The 16,772-nt window shown below is 42.2% G+C and overlaps 3 protein-coding genes across 6 annotated transcripts in view; 2 read left to right on the top strand and 1 right to left on the bottom strand.

The window, feature by feature from the left end:
- The window catches only part of LOC109420166 (uncharacterized), a 422,805-nt gene that overhangs the window by 257,602 nt on the left and 148,431 nt on the right, over nucleotides 1–16,772 (bottom strand). The gene's annotated exons all lie outside the window — the stretch shown is intronic.
- On the top strand, nucleotides 8,973–11,478 carry LOC134287389 (uncharacterized). 2 transcript variants are annotated; one of them, XM_062849159.1, is made up of 2 exons: nucleotides 8,973–9,222; nucleotides 9,284–11,478. In XM_062849159.1, the coding sequence occupies exon 2, from the start codon at nucleotides 9,810–9,812 to the stop codon at nucleotides 11,136–11,138; it is 1,329 nt and encodes a 442-aa protein (XP_062705143.1). In that variant the 5' UTR covers nucleotides 8,973–9,222; nucleotides 9,284–9,809; the 3' UTR covers nucleotides 11,139–11,478. The 2 variants fall into 2 exon arrangements, with proteins under 2 accessions (XP_062705143.1, XP_062705142.1); XM_062849158.1 differs by having other exon boundaries at nucleotides 9,281–11,478.
- On the top strand, nucleotides 11,234–16,252 carry LOC134286906 (uncharacterized). The gene has a single exon (XM_062848605.1). It carries the CDS (start codon nucleotides 11,234–11,236, stop codon nucleotides 16,250–16,252), a length of 5,019 nt encoding a protein of 1,672 aa, XP_062704589.1.

The following is a 16,772-nucleotide window of genomic DNA, read 5'->3' as shown; positions in this document are numbered from 1 at the left end:
TGTCGAATGCCGCCTTGAAGTCGATGAACAGGTGATGCGTTGGGACCTGGTATTCACGGCATTTCTGGAGGATTTGCCGTACGGTCCGTAGTCGACCGACTGTCGATGAAGCCGGCTTGATAACTTCCCACGAACTTATTTGTTTTTGGTAACAGACGACGGAAGATGATCTGGGATAGCACTTTGTAGGCAGCATTCAAAATAGTGATCGCCCTGAAGTTCTCATATTCCAAATGGTCGCCTTTCTTGTGAATGGGGCAGATTACCCCTTCCTTCCACTCCTCCGGTAGCTGTTCGGTTTCCCAGATCCTGACTATCAGCCGATGTAGACAGATGGCCCATCTTGCGATACCATCCTTACCAGCTGCTTTGTTGATTTTGAGCTAATGAATGGCATCCTTAACTTCCCTCTGCGTGGGAGTTGGTTCATTTCCGTCCTCCGCTGCACTGGCTTCGTCGTTTCCTCCATTGCCGTGGTCTTCCGTGCCTACGTTCTCCATGCCATTCAGGTGCTGATAAAAGTGCTGCTTCCACCTTTGGATCACCTCACGTCCGTCCGTCAAGAGGACTCCGTCTTTATCCCTGCATATTTCGGCTTCCGCCAAGAAGCCGTTGTGGGATGCGTTGAGCTTCTGATAGAACTTCCGCGTTTCTTGGGAACGGCACAGCAGTTCCATTTCTTCACACTCCGCTTCTTCCAGGCGGCGTTTTTCTCCCGAAAGAGGCGAGTCTGATGTTTCCGCTTCTGTTTGTAACGTTCCACGTTCGGTCGGGTCCTTGCTGCAGCATTACCGCCCTCGCTGCGTTCTTCTCCTCCAAAACCGTTCTGCACTCTTCGTCGAACCATTCGTTCCGTCGATTCCATTCCACGTACTCGATGGTGCTCTCGGCTGCGTCGTTGATGGCTGCTTTCACTGTACTCCAGCAGTCCTCTAGAGAGGCCTCATCGAGCTCGCCCTCGTCTGGCAACGCGGCCTCGAGATTCTGCGCGTATGCTGAGGCGACATCCGATTGCTTCAGTCGCTCTAGGTTGTACCGTGGCGCACGGTGTCAAAATTTCGATTATTATCGAACATTCATGTACCTCGGATTTTTCTTCGAAAATGATTAGTATTTGGGCTATATATTCATAATCGGAAAACTAGAAAATATTTCATCGACGAAAATTTTTCCATACATTTTGTATGGGGGGTTTTTTGGGCTAAAATAGTAATTATTGATATTTAGTATGGAAAATAGCCAAAAACTCAGCTAACTCAAATTTTCCCCGACAGAATATTTTCAAATTTTGCATTTATTCACTACAGCCGAAATTCTAACATTCTATGAAGAAAAAATGGAGGTACATGAAAGTTCGATAATAATCAAAATTTTGACACCGTGTGGCGGTCGCCGGTACCGTACATTGTTGATGAAAAACTGAATTTCATTTCAATCACCATGTTGATTACATATTACTAAAGTTGCATACTAGTGTTCGTGGACCCTGTACTCTCATCTGGCCAATAAGTGTAAATCCTATTTCCGCCCACTCACAGTACCTATACTCAGCATGCCCACATTGCTTAGTTTCATCGCCAAGTGCAATGCCATTCATTCATATTTGCATGCACTGGTGCTGTACTGATGCAACGTCGTAACCATCATAGAAACTACCAGCATTTCCGCCCAAACGACTCCTTCCCTTTCCCGGGATTGTTATAGAAATAAGCTGACACCGAAACGAAGAAAGTTGATTTTTTCATTCACAAATCGGGCGGAGGCTGCCTTTCTTGCCTTGGGTGGTGGTGGCATTCGCCTTTAGCCCCCAAGTCACTCACCATAAAACCGTCCCTTTGCGTTGGTTGCATGAATGGATTTACTCGACTGACTCCGGGTTTGGCTTTCTCGTTTGCATTTGGGTTACGACGACGCGCGAAAAATGAAAAATTCCAGCTGCTGCAATGCAAGCGCTAACAGTAGGTAGGTAGATGATGCTGATGGGACACAGGATTCAAAGTCCTTTTAGATGTCAAATGAAGGAAATGTAACGACGTGCACCGGATTCAGTCAGGCGGATCCGAAAGCAGGCAGGGGGAAATAGGGTCTTCATCTCGTTTATGAGTGAAACGTCACCATATACCTACTGTTAGAGGAATTCTTCCGAACTGCACGTCACGTTGTCGTTAGAGAAGTTTTAGTGAGAAACGGGTCAGCCATACATACTTCCTTCACTTTACATAATATTAAAGGGACCATCAGGTATCCAAATATGTAACACAATAAAGGCCATTTATCTAGGCTGAAAAACAATAATGTCAATATTTAAAATGCGTATCTCAATGCTAAGTGGTCCCTTAGTGATGAAGTTCTCAAAAATGGCATGTGGAAACAAATAAGTGTTTTTTAACTAAAAACAAAACCATTTCTGATTAAACTAATGGTTTTAGATTCGTTAAGGTCCTGAAGAAGTAGAACTGCGATATCTCTAATCATTTTTGAGTTATTGACAAAAAACGATTAAGTAAGAACATTTTGGCAATTTTTTGGAGGAATCCCCGGAAATATTTTTAATCTTTGGGCTTGTTCACAAATGTCATAACGCTGAAGGGGGTGGGGGGTGTCTTTCATGGTGTTACAGCTCGTACAAAAATATTTTTTCCCCATACAAACAGTGTAACGAGGGGGTGGGTGGGTATCAAAAAAGGCCAATTTTGGCGTTATGACATTTGTGAATGAACCCTTTGTAGGAATTTCTAAAAAAAATACATGAAGAATTTTTATAAGTATATTTAAAGCTATTTTCTAAAAACAACGTCGAAGAATTTCTGGACGTATTTCAAATTGTATTTGTGTAGGACCTTCTACATGAATTTCTGAATCAATTTCGGATGCAATTTATTGTTAAATTACAGTAGAAATCACTCAAAGAATAGTTGAGAAAATTCTTGCAGTTATCTGAAAGAATTAAACCAAAATTACTGAACAAATCAGTGGAGGATTTTCCTAAAACAAATCATGAAAATAAATTCCATCGAAAACCCCCTATGGAGTACCGAAAAAAAATCTTTTGGTGACTTGCTAGAGGAATTCCTTACGAATAAAAAAAAACTGAAGTATTTCCACATGATATTCTTAAAGCATGAAATCCGTCCAGCTTTCGAAGCTTTGAAGAAATGTTAAGAGAAACAAGTTATAAAACCTCTGTGAATAATCTAAAAGTGTGGCTTCGTGGCTGTGTGGCTAGTGTCACCAAGCATTTAGCCCCATCGTGCCGAGGAGCGCGGGTTCGATTCCCGCCGCAGCTGTCAGGAAATGTTTTCGGCTGTGCCACTGGGCGTTGCATGCTAGTCCGTTGTCTAGTGTCGTGCTTCCTTCAAAGAGCGAATAGCTCACTTGGAAGCATTAATCGTGTCCGTGTTTTTTAAGGCATGTCCATAGCTACTTCTAAAAATAATGCCTGGATAAATTGCCGAATAAATTCCTGAAAGCGTCCGTGGCAAATCGCCTAGGAGTGGATATGAAGGGAAATCGTGAAAGAATACAAATAACTGAAGGATTCTCTGGAAGAATTTCTTAAGAAACCACCGAAGGAAAACTTGGAAATGTACGAAATATTTATGTATGAAAAAATATCCGGAAGAATTTCCGAAAGATTTCTTAAAAGTATTTCTGAAGGAGTTTCTTGGATTTTTAAGGAATCCGTGGAAGATTTCCCACAAAAGTCCCTGGAGAGATTTTTGAAATATTTCCTGGAGGACTATCAAAAAGCACCCATAGAGGAACTACTGAGGAAATGAATGATTTTTTTTTTCTGAAGTGCATCAAATTATGTGCAATTTTGGAAGCAACCCAAAAAGGTTTGTTTTCCAAAGGAATTATGATAAAGTGTTTTAAAAGAATCTCTAAAGCTTTTTCAAAGGAATGCAATGATGGTTTCCAATGGAATCCCAAAATAATTATGTGAAAAAACCCCAGGAAGAATTTGTAAGGAATTTCTGAAAGAATTTCTAGAGGAAACTTGAGGATTTTTCGAAGGAACCTGTAGAGCATTAATAAAAGAAATCCCTGGGAGAATTTCTAAAGCATTTCTGAGAAGTATTTTTGAAAAAAATCTAAAGGAATCCCAGGATTTTTGAAAGAATCCACGGGATAGTTCACGGATGAATCCCTGGAGAGATTTCTGAAGCAATTCCTAGACTGTTATCTAGAGCAACCCATTATTTTTTTTTTTTTTGAAAGATTTTTTTAAACAAAAACTTTGAATGGCCTCTGGAAGAAATTTCTAAGGTTTTTTTAAAGAATATAAAACAATAATATAGAAAAAATAATAATTATATAATTTGATAATTTTCTAGAGAAATCTTTAGGCAAATTTCTAAAGCAATCCGTAAGATTATTCCTGAAAACCACTTCGAAAAAAATATCGAAGAACGCACTGCAAGATTTAAAAAAAAAACATCGAGGACTTTCTAAAGGGATCCTTGGAAGGTTTTCTAGAGGAAACCTTCAAGATATCTTAGGAGAAATCTCTTGAATAATTCATGAAAAAATCCTTGGTGGCATTTTGAAACCAAATACTGGACGAATTTCAGAAGGAATCACTGGAGAAATATTAAGAAACACAAGTTGCTAATTCTTTGAGAATATTACTAGAAAAATCTAGAAACCTTTTGGTAGCAAATCCTAGAAACTTATTACTGGAGATAATTTCGTAATAAAACTTTGAAAGCATCCGTGGCGAAATTGAAAAGTGTAAACATGGAGGGAAATCGTGAAAGAGTACGAATTACTGAAGGATTCTTTGGAAGAATTTCTCCAGAAATCGCTGAACGAAAACTTGGAAGACCCTTTAGAAGAATCCCTGGAGAAAAATTAGTGAAGGAATTCCTGAAGGATTTTTTGAAGGAATGCGTAGAAGATGTTCTGAAAAAAAAAACACATTGAAGGAATTTATAAAAGAAACCATGGAAAATTTTTTAAAGGGGTTTTTGGAGAAATATTTGAAAAAACTTAAAGCAGCTGTGGAGAATTTCTGAAGCAATTTTGAGAAGTATTTCTAAAAATTAAAAAAAAAACCTCGAGGACTTTTTGAAGGGATCCTTGAAAGGTTTTCTTAAGGAAACCTTCAAGATATCTCAAGAGAAATCTCTTGAATAGTTCATGAAAGAACCCCTGGTGGCATTCTAAAAACAAATGGTATGCTCGAAATAAAACCTTGGAAGCATCCGTGGCGAAATTCTTAAGTGTAAACATGGAGGGAAATCGTGAAAGAGTACGAATTACTGAGGGATTCTTTGGAAGAATTTCTCAAGAACGAAAACTTGGAAGACCTTTTAGAAGAATCCCTAGAGAAAAATTTGTTAAGAAATTTCTGAAGGAGTTTTTAAAGGAATGCGTAGAAGATATTCTGAAAAAAAAAACATTGAAAGAATTTACAAAAGAGACCACGGAAGATTTTTTAAGGAGTTTTTGGAGAAATATTTGAAAAAGTTTAAAGCATGTGTGCGGGAATGTAAAAAATGGAAGTATTTCTGAAAAAACCACTGGTGAATTTCCTGACATAATTCCGGGAGAAATTTTTGAAGAAATCCATGAACCAATTATGGAAAAAAATGCAATCAATGAAGGAAGAATTCATGAAAAAAAAACACTTCGGGAGATTTTTTTAAGGGAACTCCAGATCAAAATGTAGAGGAAAATTCTCACATTTCTGCAGAAATTTTTAATTTATTGTTTTCCTAAGAAACCGCTATAGGAACTTAGGTGAAAGATTTTCCGAAAGATCATGGGAAGGAATTCCTGAGCATGTTCATGAAAGGTTTCCTACAAGATCCTTGGAGAAATTTCAGGGGAAATTACTAGAAACTCTGGATAATTTTCTGTACAAATTGATTGAGAAGCTTTTGAAGCATTCCATGCAAAAAAATATTTAATAATTTCTTTAGAAATATTTGAATGAATTCGTTGAATATTTTTTCTAGAAGCAATCCCTACAGAATATTCTGAATAAATTTCACTACAATTTCGGAAGCTGAGGGAAATTTTCTAAATAACCCTAAAGAAACTTCTTAAAGATGAATAACTTATGGTATTCCTAGATATTATGAGAAAAATCCCAGAAAAATTTTGTCCAGAATCCCTGGTAAACACTAAGAAAGATTTTTAGAAGAAAATTTGTGCATTTTTTGGAAGAATCTGTGAAATAATTAAAAATAAATCGCCGAAAGAACATCTAAGAATTTCTAAGTAATATTTTTAAAGAAGTTTCTGAAAGATTTTTTTGTCGAATCCCTGCATTTTTTTAAGTAATCTATAGAAGATTTTCCGGAAAAATCTCTGAGGAGATTCTTGGAATGGAATTTTGTAAGGAATCCTTGAAATATTTTCGTCAGGAATTTCTGTTACAATATCTAACAGAAAAAAGTGGAATCTATGAAATATCTTTAAATAAATCTCCGGAAGATTTTTTGCAGGATTTCAAAGAAGTATATCTGAAGCGGTTTCTGAAATTATTTCTTAGAAAACACCTGGTTTTTTTTTTTGAAGAATTCGTGGAGAATTATTCTAAAGACTTTTTGGACAGATTTTTTAGGTATGTAATTCCTGAAAGATTATCTGAAAAAATCCATGGAAAAATTACTGAGGAAATATGAATGATTTATTTTTAAAAAAGTGACACCTCTGGAAGAATTACTAAAGCAATCCTTGAAGAAAATTTCCAAATGAATTACTGCAAGAATTTCTAAATGCATTAACGACGGTTTGTAAAAAGAATTGAATAATCTTTGGATGATATTCCAAAGGAATCTCTGGATAAAACTTCCTCTAGAAGAATTCCTGAAAAAATCCATGCAATATTTTCTAATACAATTTCTTGCAAAATTAATGGAGAAATTTCTAGAAAAATTTCCTAAGTTATTTCTAGAGAAATCTTAAAAGGAATTCCTGGAGGAAATTCTCAAAAAAAAAAAATAGGAATTCGTTTCAATAGCATCCGTAAAGGAATTTCTGAAAAATTATGCATCGAGAAATTCTAAAAGAAATCTATGCAAGATTTTGTGTCTTTTTCAGATATTTCTGTGGAAATATCCGAAGATATCCTCTAGAATAATACCTCAATTCCGGAATTCCTGAGAATAATTATGAATGTATATGCTATTTTCTTGCAAGTATAAAAACGCAAAAAAATATAAAATAATTTGAAAGGAGCTTTATTTCAAAAAGCTTTACCATATTTCGGAAAGACAATTGAATAAATAAATTTAAAAAAAAACATTTATTTATTTACTTTTTCTAAGTGTGGAAATATGGTTTGAAGTTAACTCTATTCAAGTTTTTTTTCTTTATTTTTTTTTTTTTTTTTTTTTGATTTCACTTACAAGAAAAAGTTTATACCATTTTGGAATTCCGATATTTCGACAGAAATTCCTGTACGGGTACTTCCCATGGCTTTGTTGAGAAGTTTATTGCATAGATTCAAACATTTAAAAATTCCTCCCGTGATTCTTCCAGCAGTGTCTCAATATTTTTTTGAAAAAAAAATCTAGCATGAATTTTGTTTAAGAATTTCTCTATGATTCCTGGTAAAATACTTTTAACAAATTCCTGAAGTGTTTGCCAATGGTATTTTTGAGCTAAACGTATTTCAGAACGAATCGCTGGATTAATATTTACATGAACAAACGGTGAAGCCTCTGTTATTATTCCATGTAAAATCAAGAATAGAAATAGAAATTTAATAAAATACAGTATCGGACAAAACAATAAGACCACCTGCCATTTTTCATACAAAATGGCCAAGTTTGAAGATGTGAAGCTTGGTTTCTAGCGAACTGATTTGGCTGAAATGTTGACAGTCGCCATGGAGTTATGTGAATATTGATTTATGTTTAATTGATTGAGTTCTGTTCACTACACCAAAAGTTACAGATATACGAAACGACAAAATAATAGGACCACTTTCAGATTGCTATTATCAAAGGATATATCAGAGTATCTGATGCTTGATGATTGATATACTGGTACTAAAATTAAAGATGCCATTTAAAATTATGGACCTTTTCATTGAATTGACCACAAATAACCACCATAAAAATCGGGTGTTATTGTTTTGTCGCACCGTATATCTGTAACTTTGCGAGTAATGAACAGCACTCAATGGATTGAGTACAAATCAATATTCCCGTAAATCCATGTCGGCTGCAAAATTTTCAGCGAAATTTGTTCACTAGAAACCGAGTACCATCTCGTCAAACTTGGCCATTTTGTATTAAATAGGACCGGCGGTCTTATTGTTTTGTCCGACACTGTATATGTTGGGAGAAATTTCATAATAAATTCCTGATAGCATCTGTGGAATAGTTTCGAAGAGTAAATATGTAATAAATTTGTGAAACAATACAAACTTCTGAAGGATTCTGAATCCAAGAAAAAAACATGAGAAATATTTTTTTTTAAATCCAATAGAATGTTCTAAGAAGAACCTGGATGAATTTCTTATAAAACTGCTGGATGATTTTCCGGTATGATCCCTGGAAAATTTGTTGAAGAAATCCATAAACTATGCATAAAAGTAATGCATGGATTATTTTCTAAAACAATTCTTGGAAGATTTATGAAACAAACTACGGGAGAAGTTCATTATGAGTCCCTGAAGTGCATTCTTAATGAATCCCAAATATAAATGTAAAGGAAAATTTGGAGACATTTCTGAGGAAATTTTGATTTCTCATTTCCTGAAGAAACTGCTATAGGAATTACTGAAGAAATCTGTGCAAGATTTTCCGAAAGAATAAAATATAAATTGTTGAGGAATCTTATGGAAGGTTTTTAGTGGAGTCCCAGGAGAAATTTCTAGAAATTTTTGATAATTCTCTGAACAAATTAATGGGGAAATTTTCGGTGCATTCTATACAAAAATTTAGTTGATAATTTCTGTAGAAATGTATGCAGGATTTCTTTCAAATTTTTGGCTGACAGGAATTCTTGGAGGATGTTAAAAACCAGCAATCTTCCAACACTGATAGTCGTGGAGTGAATTCCGAGCGCTCCCCTGCCGGTACCCGTCATCGCGACAGCAGACAAAAGTCAACGCCAGAACAGTAAAGCAAAGCGACAACAAAGGAGGTTGAGGTTGTTTGCTGCATGACCGTGTGATTTGGCCGTAAAAGTCTACCCAAATAGCTCCTCCCTGGTGGTTCGATTAAAACCAGAGACGTTGGAACAGGAGTTCTTTGTACGGTAAGCTGCCTTATTGGCCTGACTAAGGTCAAATATTGATCTGCAGACCTTCTTCCAGCAGCTGTAATTTGCCAACGAAGCCGGACGGAGAAGAATTCTGGCAGGGTAGACAACGCATTACCGATGCTTAGTAACACGTTTATTCTGAACCGTGAGTTAACTATATGCTAAAATTTGATAACCTAAATTAAATAACTAGTACCTTAAAACTATCCTAATTTGAAGATCCTAGTTCTTGAAACTTAAAACTATATGTACACTTGAATTTGTTCTTAAATACTAAAACATGCATTCGATAGGTTAAGGTGAACAAGCTGATTGTTGAGAATCGAGGTTTCCTAAATTAGGCAGAAGGCCACTGAATGTAAGTTTGCGATAAAATGTAACTAAAACTTGAACTTAAACTAATGAAACATTAAATAAATTACAGCTTTGAGCTGCGTCTGTAAAGAACTGCTAAAGGAAGTGTTTTACCTGCCCTGAAACCCTCCGATCCACAACAAACTCAAAGATTCATTGAGTAAATCTGTTGCTGCGCAGTAAGCAGCCAAGTAAGCAGTTAGAAGTGCTGCTAAGTAAGCAGCAGAATGAATTCCGTTCGCACTTGCGAAAAATGCCACACCAGTGGCACGGTGGAACAGATGATCGGTTGCGATATGTGCGACATCTGGCTCCACATGAAATGTGCTGGTGTTACGACCGACACCGCAGATCCTGACAAAAGCTGGCGCTGCGAACGATGCCTACATGATGAGGCGACGGAACGAACCAGCCATCGTAGCCGGAAGACCGGCAGGACGACAAGCAGCATCTCGGCCCAGCGGGCAGAGTTGGCCCTACAGCTACTTGAGGAAGAACAGGCCCTGATCAAGAGGAATCGGGAACGAGAGGACGAATTCCTCAAAAAGGAAGCGGAAATGCAAAAGAAGAGAGCGGAGGAAGATGCCAAGCTGCTGAAGCAGAAACATGACCTGTTGAAGTCATTGGAGGACGGAAATGGTAGCATCAGAAGCGGAATCAGCAGCAACGCGAGTCGAAGAAGGGTACAGGAATGGCTCGGATCTAATAGTGGTGGTTTGGTGCCGGTAACTGAGCAGCCACAGATGTCTGGACCTACAGCCGAACTATCCGCTACATCGAAGATATCAGCACTTCCCATTATGCCACCACGGAAGTCCGGTGTCGACGTCCTTCTCAGCCAAGATGCAGAGGGGAGTACCATCGCTCCCAAATCAACGTCAACACCGCAAAAAACCTTAAGTACACCATTAATTCTCTCTAACACACCAGTCCCTCCAATGGTTGTGCCCTCTGAAATAACCACCAGTGCTTCAAATGCAAAGTGGGGTGGGTACTACCCGGGGATTAATGTCTTTTCATCGTCCGTCCTTCCGACGATCCCTGAAAACAAACCGAGCGTGACAAATGTCGATACAACAAATGCACCTCTCGGGAGTTATGCTACTTCACAAGCGATTCCCCTTTCGGTTGGGAACCCCGCTAATCAATATCCTCACATATATGCTACTGGGTCAAAATTCACATATGCTTCTGGGTATGAAAGTACGTCAACCGGGCAGACAGTATCAGTCAATCCATCCAGTTCACCGTTTGTGTCAGTGCCAGCCCAATCGTTCGGGCTTACGCCAAGTGTAGTGACAACGAGTTCCTTGTTGAAGTCGGGAGTGCCTTGCCCAGGTCAGTGGAACGAACTTCAGACTTTCCCAGTAGTACCAGCGCGTTCAACAGGGTTGTACGCACAAGCACAGTTTGGTCAACGAATGGATGGCAGCTCCAATCCCGTGGTTACAGCAGCAAACGTGAGCAATTCGGATGTGCATCAGGTCAGTAGATCACGGTACCCCGTGCCATCCGGCGTGCAGCAGCAGAATGAGCCGGTTCAATCTGCGTCATAACTAGTGGGCAGCAGCCGAATGTGTCATTTCTTCCCGCCCCATCCGGTGCACAGCAGTTCAATGTGCCTTTCCAACAAGCGCCATCCGGCGCACAAATGGCGGCGCGGCAAGTAATGCCGCGCGAATTACCGACGTTCGCTGGTGACCCACAAGACTGGCCGTTGTTCTCCAGTTCGTTTTACAACTCAACGGCGGCTTGTGGATTCACAGATGTGGAGAATTTGGCTAGACTACAACGTTGCTTGAAGGGACATGCGCTAGATTCGGTGAAGAGCCGTCTGCTGTTGCCACAGTCAGTGCCACACGTGATGGAGACACTACGGATGCTGTATGGACGACCAGAAATCTTGATCCACTCCCTGCTGCAAAATTTGCGAAATGTACCGTCACCGAAAACTGAGAATTTGCAGTCAATCATCAACTATGGGATGGCCGTACGTAATCTTGTCGACCATATGCATGTTGCAGATCTGGTGGAGCACTTGCGCAATCCAATGTTGGTGCACGAGCTGGTGGAGAGGCTACCACCACAAATGCGAATGCAGTGGTCTTGGTACAAACGCTCAATCCCGGACGTCAACCTGGCGACGTTCGGTGATTTCATGTCAGAGTTAGTGAAGACAGCGACAGATGTTACGATGCCCAGAGATGCTTCAATGCAACAGGGTAAGTCTGTCAATACAGGACGAGAGAAGCAGAATCTATACGTCCACACGGAGGCTGATAACGGCCAATTAGCAGCAACGATGACGAAAGAACCGGAGATTGCAAAGCGATCGTGCCCTTACTGTTCAGACGACGGTCACGAAATAGCACGATGCCCTCAGTTCAAGGCATTAGATCTGGATGGGAGGTGGAAGGCGATACGATCGAAGGGGCTTTGCCGAACATGCTTGATTCCGCATCGCAAGTGGCCGTGCCGTTCGAGCAAGGAGTGTGGAGTAGATGGTTGCCGATTTCGTCACAATGCGTTGCTACATTCACGGGCAGCGACGGAGTCAGATGCTGCTCATCCGAAGCCCAGCGAAACCGTCGCGCGACAGAATCATCATTCTGCGACGAAATTTTCACTGTTCCGCTATCTACCAGTAACGCTTGAAGCGAACGGAAGAAAGGTCGAAACTTTCGCATTTCTAGACGATGGAAGTGAGTCTACGTTGATGGAAGCCGGACTAGCACAGGAGTTGGACATCGTCGGCCCCGAAGAATCTCTCTGGCTTTCCTGGACCGGGAACATATCTCGGGAAGAGAAGGGTTCACAACGAATCTCAGTGGCTATCTCGGGAACCGGACTCAAGAGTCAATACCAGCTGAGCAACGTACGTACGGTACAGAAGTTGAAGCTACAAGGTCAATCGTTCCAGTACACCGAGCTTCAAACGATCTATCCACATCTAAGAGGACTACCGCTACATAGTTACTCAGAGGCAGTACCGAGAATCATCATCGGTATCGAACACGCACAGATGCTCACTACCCTAAAGGTGCGAGAAGGTAGAGCCAACGAACCAGTTGCGGCGAAGACGCGGCTTGGCTGGTGCGTGTACGGTAAACAGGTTGACGGTAGTAGTGCTGTAACGCGGCTGCATGTGCATTCAGAGGAACACGTGAACCGTGAGCTGCATGAGCTGATGAGGCAGTACTTCAGCATCGAGGAGGCGGCGGTGGCTACTCCGTTAGAGTCGGAAGAGGATAAACGGGCCCGCACAATTCTGGAGAGAACAACAAGAAGGGTTGACGGTTGCTTCGAAACTGGGCTCCTGTGGAAGTATGACCGACCGACGTTCCCAAACAGCTATCCACTTGCAGTGCGCAGGATGCAGTCATTGGAGAAGCGACTGGCCAAAGAACCTGGCCTCAAAGAACGAGTGAATGATCAGATAGCAGAGTACGAGTCAAAAGGATACGCCCACCGAATAACACCTGAGGAAGTTCAGACAACAAACCCGGATCGTGTGTGGTATCTGCCGCTCGGCATCGTGACAAACCCTAAAAAGCCACAGAAAATCCGTCTGATTTGGGACGCTGCAGCTCGGGTCAACGGCGTTTCGTTCAACGACATGCTCATCAAAGGACCAGACATGCTGACGTCACTGTTCACGGTTCTGCTGCGGTTCCGTCAGCGATCAGTTGCCGTGTGTGGAGACATACGAGAGATGTTCCACCAAGTTCGGATCATCCCACAAGACAAGCAGTCGCAGCGGTTCCTCTATCGAGATCATCCAGATCAGCCCCCTCAGGTCTTCGTCATGGACGTGGCAACCTTCGGTGCGACGTGTTCGCCGTGCTCCGCACAGTTCGTCAAGAACACCAACGCCCAGAACTTCGCATCGCAATTCCCGAGAGCCGCAGAGGCGATCATAAATGCCCATTACGTCGATGACTACCTTGACAGTGTAGATACGATCGACGAAGCGGTCGAATTGGTGAAAGATGTAAAGTTCGTTCACGCACAAGGTGGTTTCGACATCCGGAATTTCTCGTCCAATTCGGCCGAAGTATTACAACGTTTGGGCGAGACTGAGAACGTAAAGGAGAAATCAATGATTCTGGATAAATTTCCGGATATGGAGCGTGTTCTAGGGATGGTATGGAAACCAACTGTTGACGTGTTCACCTTTGATACCACTATGAAAGATGATCTTACGACGCTACTGGTAGGAGGAGACACGCCCACAAAACGACAGGTGTTGAGGCTCGTTATGTCGCTGTTTGACCCTTACGGGTTTATCGCCCACTTCATCATTCACGGCAAGATCCTTATGCAGCACATTTGGAGATCCGGCACAGACTGGGACGAAAAGATTGTGGATGAACTACATGATCTGTGGAACGATTGGACACGTCTTCTGAAGCAATTGGGTGAAGTAGAAGTTCCCCGCTGTTTCTTCGGTGCGGCAAATAGTAAGCTGCACAGCGGGATACAACTTCATGTGTTTGTCGATGCGAGCGAACTAGCGTATGCTTGCGTTGCTTATTTGCGTATCGTCCACGATAGGGAAGTGCGATGCGTGTTAGTTGCAGCGAAGACCAAGGTGGCGCCGCTTAAACCGCTCTCCATCCCCCGCTTAGAGCTGCAAGCCAGCCTGATAGGCAGCTGGTTGCTGAACAACATCTGCACTGCCTTGGATCTGCCCATAGATAAGCGGTTCGTTTGGACAGATTCCAGAACATCTCTCTCGTGGGTTCGCTCGGATAGTAGGCGTTATCATCCATACGTAGGTTTTCGTGTCGGCGAGATTCTGAATTCTACTACCGTCGATGAGTGGCACTACGTTCCGTCGAAACAGAATGTGGCTGACGACGCCACGAAGTGGGGAGTTGGACCTAGCTTCAGTGCGAGTAGTCGCTGGTACACGGGTCCGGATTATCTCTTCTTGCCCGAAACCGAATGGCCAGAGCAGCCAGTGAAACAATGGACAACTGACGAGGAGCTACGTACCAGATTTCAACATCATCGAGAAATGCCACAGCCTTTGATTGACTTGAGTAGATTCTCGAATTGGAACCGCCTTTTACGCACGACGGCGTATTTGCTACGCGCAGTGAAGTTGTTCCGAACACGAGGCAAATCGGGACCGCTGACCAGCGAGGAGTTGCTGCAGGCTGAAAATTTGCTGTGGCGACAGGTGCAGTATGAAACTTTCCCGGACGAGTACTGTGTGCTGGAATTCAACAAGGCGAATCCGGAGAAGAAGCAGAAGCGAATCGAGAAGAGCAGTCCATTGTTCGAACAGTCGCCGTTCATGGACGACGTGGGCGTGATAAGGATGAATAGCAGGGTTAGTGCTGCTCCTACCGTATCCTTTAGAATGAAATATCCAATTATCTTGCCGAGGGAACACACTCTAACAGCCCTTCTTGTCGAGAGTTACCACAGACGGTTCAAACATCAGAACGGTGAAACGGTGTTCAACGAAATACGTCAGCAGTTTCGAATACCGAAGTTGCGCCCTCTGATACAACGTGTCGCCCGGAGCTGCCAGACCTGCAGGCTTCGTAAGTCAACCCCACGACCACCAATAATGGCACCACTTCCGAAGGTTCGGTTGACACCCCACATCCGGGCGTTCAGCCACACTGGCGTCGACTACTTCGGCCCAATCCTGGTTAAGCAGGGTCGTAGTTTGATGAAACGCTGGGTGGCACTCTTCACGTGTCTGACTACACGAGCGGTGCACCTGGAGATAGTGTACAGCCTTTCAACACAGTCCTGTGTGATGGCAATCCGCCGATTCGTTGCACGCAGAGGATTCCCGTCAGACCTCTACTCAGACAACGGAACCTGTTTTCGCGGAGCTAGCAACCTGTTGACGGAGCAGATGGAAGCCATTCACGAACACTGCGCTGTGACCTTCACCAATGCCAGAACGAGCTGGCACTTCAATCCCCCATCTGCACCTCACATGGGGGGCTGTTGGGAACGGATGGTGCGTTCTGTGAAGGCAGCTATGGGAGCCATCTCAGAACATCCTCGTCATCCAAGCGACGAGGTTCTGGAGACTGTAGTGTTGGAAGCCGAAGCGATTGTGAATTCACGGCCGCTGACCTACGTACCACTCGACAACGAAAACCAAGAGGCATTAACACCGAACCATTTTCTGCTGTACGGATCAAGTGGTATGGTACAACCGCGGACTTCACTGGTGGCTGACGGTGCCACGCTACGGGACAGCTGGAAGCTGGCCCAGTTTCTAGCAGATTTATTTTGGAAACGTTGGGTCCGTGAGTATCTACCGACGCTCACTAGACGGACTAAATGGTTTGAGCCCGCGAAGCCTATGGAACCCGGAGATTTAGTCGTTATTGTCGAAGAAAATAAGCGGAATGGATGGTTGCGAGGACGTGTCGTCGAAGTCATTCGAGGTAAGGATGGCCAGGCTCGAAGCGCAGTAATACGCACCGCTGATGGGATCTTGAAACGGCCGATGGTGAAGCTGGCGTTGTTGGAAGTTCGCGATGATCAGGAACAAGGAACCCCGGAACTACACGGGAGGGGGAATGTTAAAAACCAGCAATCTTCCAACACTGATAGTCGTGGAGTGAATTCCGAGCGCTCCCCTGCCGGTACCCGTCATCGCGACAGCAGACAAAAGTCAACGCCAGAACAGTAAAGCAAAGCGACAACAAAGGAGGTTGAGGTTGTTTGCTGCATGACCGTGTGATTTGGCCGTGAAAGTCTACCCAAATAGCTCCTCCCTGGTGGTTCGATTAAAACCAGAGACGTTGGAACAGGAGTTCTTTGTACGGTAAGCTGCCTTATTGGCCTGACTAAGGTCAAATATTGATCTGCAGACCTTCTTCCAGCAGCTGTAATTTGCCAACGAAGCCGGACGGAGAAGAATTCTGGCAGGGTAGACAACGCATTACCGATGCTTAGTAACACGTTTATTCTGAACCGTGAGTTAACTATATGCTAAAATTTGATAACCTAAATTAAATAACTAGTACCTTAAAACTATCCTAATTTGAAGATCCTAGTTCTTGAAACTTAAAACTATATGTACACTTGAATTTGTTCTTAAATACTAAAACATGCATTCGATAGGTTAAGGTGAACAAGCTGATTGTTGAGAATCGAGGTTTCCTAAATTAGGCAGAAGGCCACTGAATGTAAGTTTGCGATAAAATGTA

This window comes from Aedes albopictus, chromosome 2 (genome assembly GCF_035046485.1).
Source record: "Aedes albopictus strain Foshan chromosome 2, AalbF5, whole genome shotgun sequence".
Classification (NCBI taxonomy): Eukaryota; Metazoa; Arthropoda; class Insecta; order Diptera; family Culicidae; genus Aedes; species Aedes albopictus.
Note: the sequence above shows the minus strand (reverse complement) of the source record. Positions and strands in the feature narration are given on the sequence as shown.

Coding starts and splice junctions, on each gene's coding strand:
- LOC134287389 (XM_062849159.1), top strand. CDS start 9,810: ATGAATTCCGTTCGCACTTGCGAAAAATGCCACACCAGTGGCACGGTG.
- LOC134286906 (XM_062848605.1), top strand. CDS start 11,234: ATGGCGGCGCGGCAAGTAATGCCGCGCGAATTACCGACGTTCGCTGGT.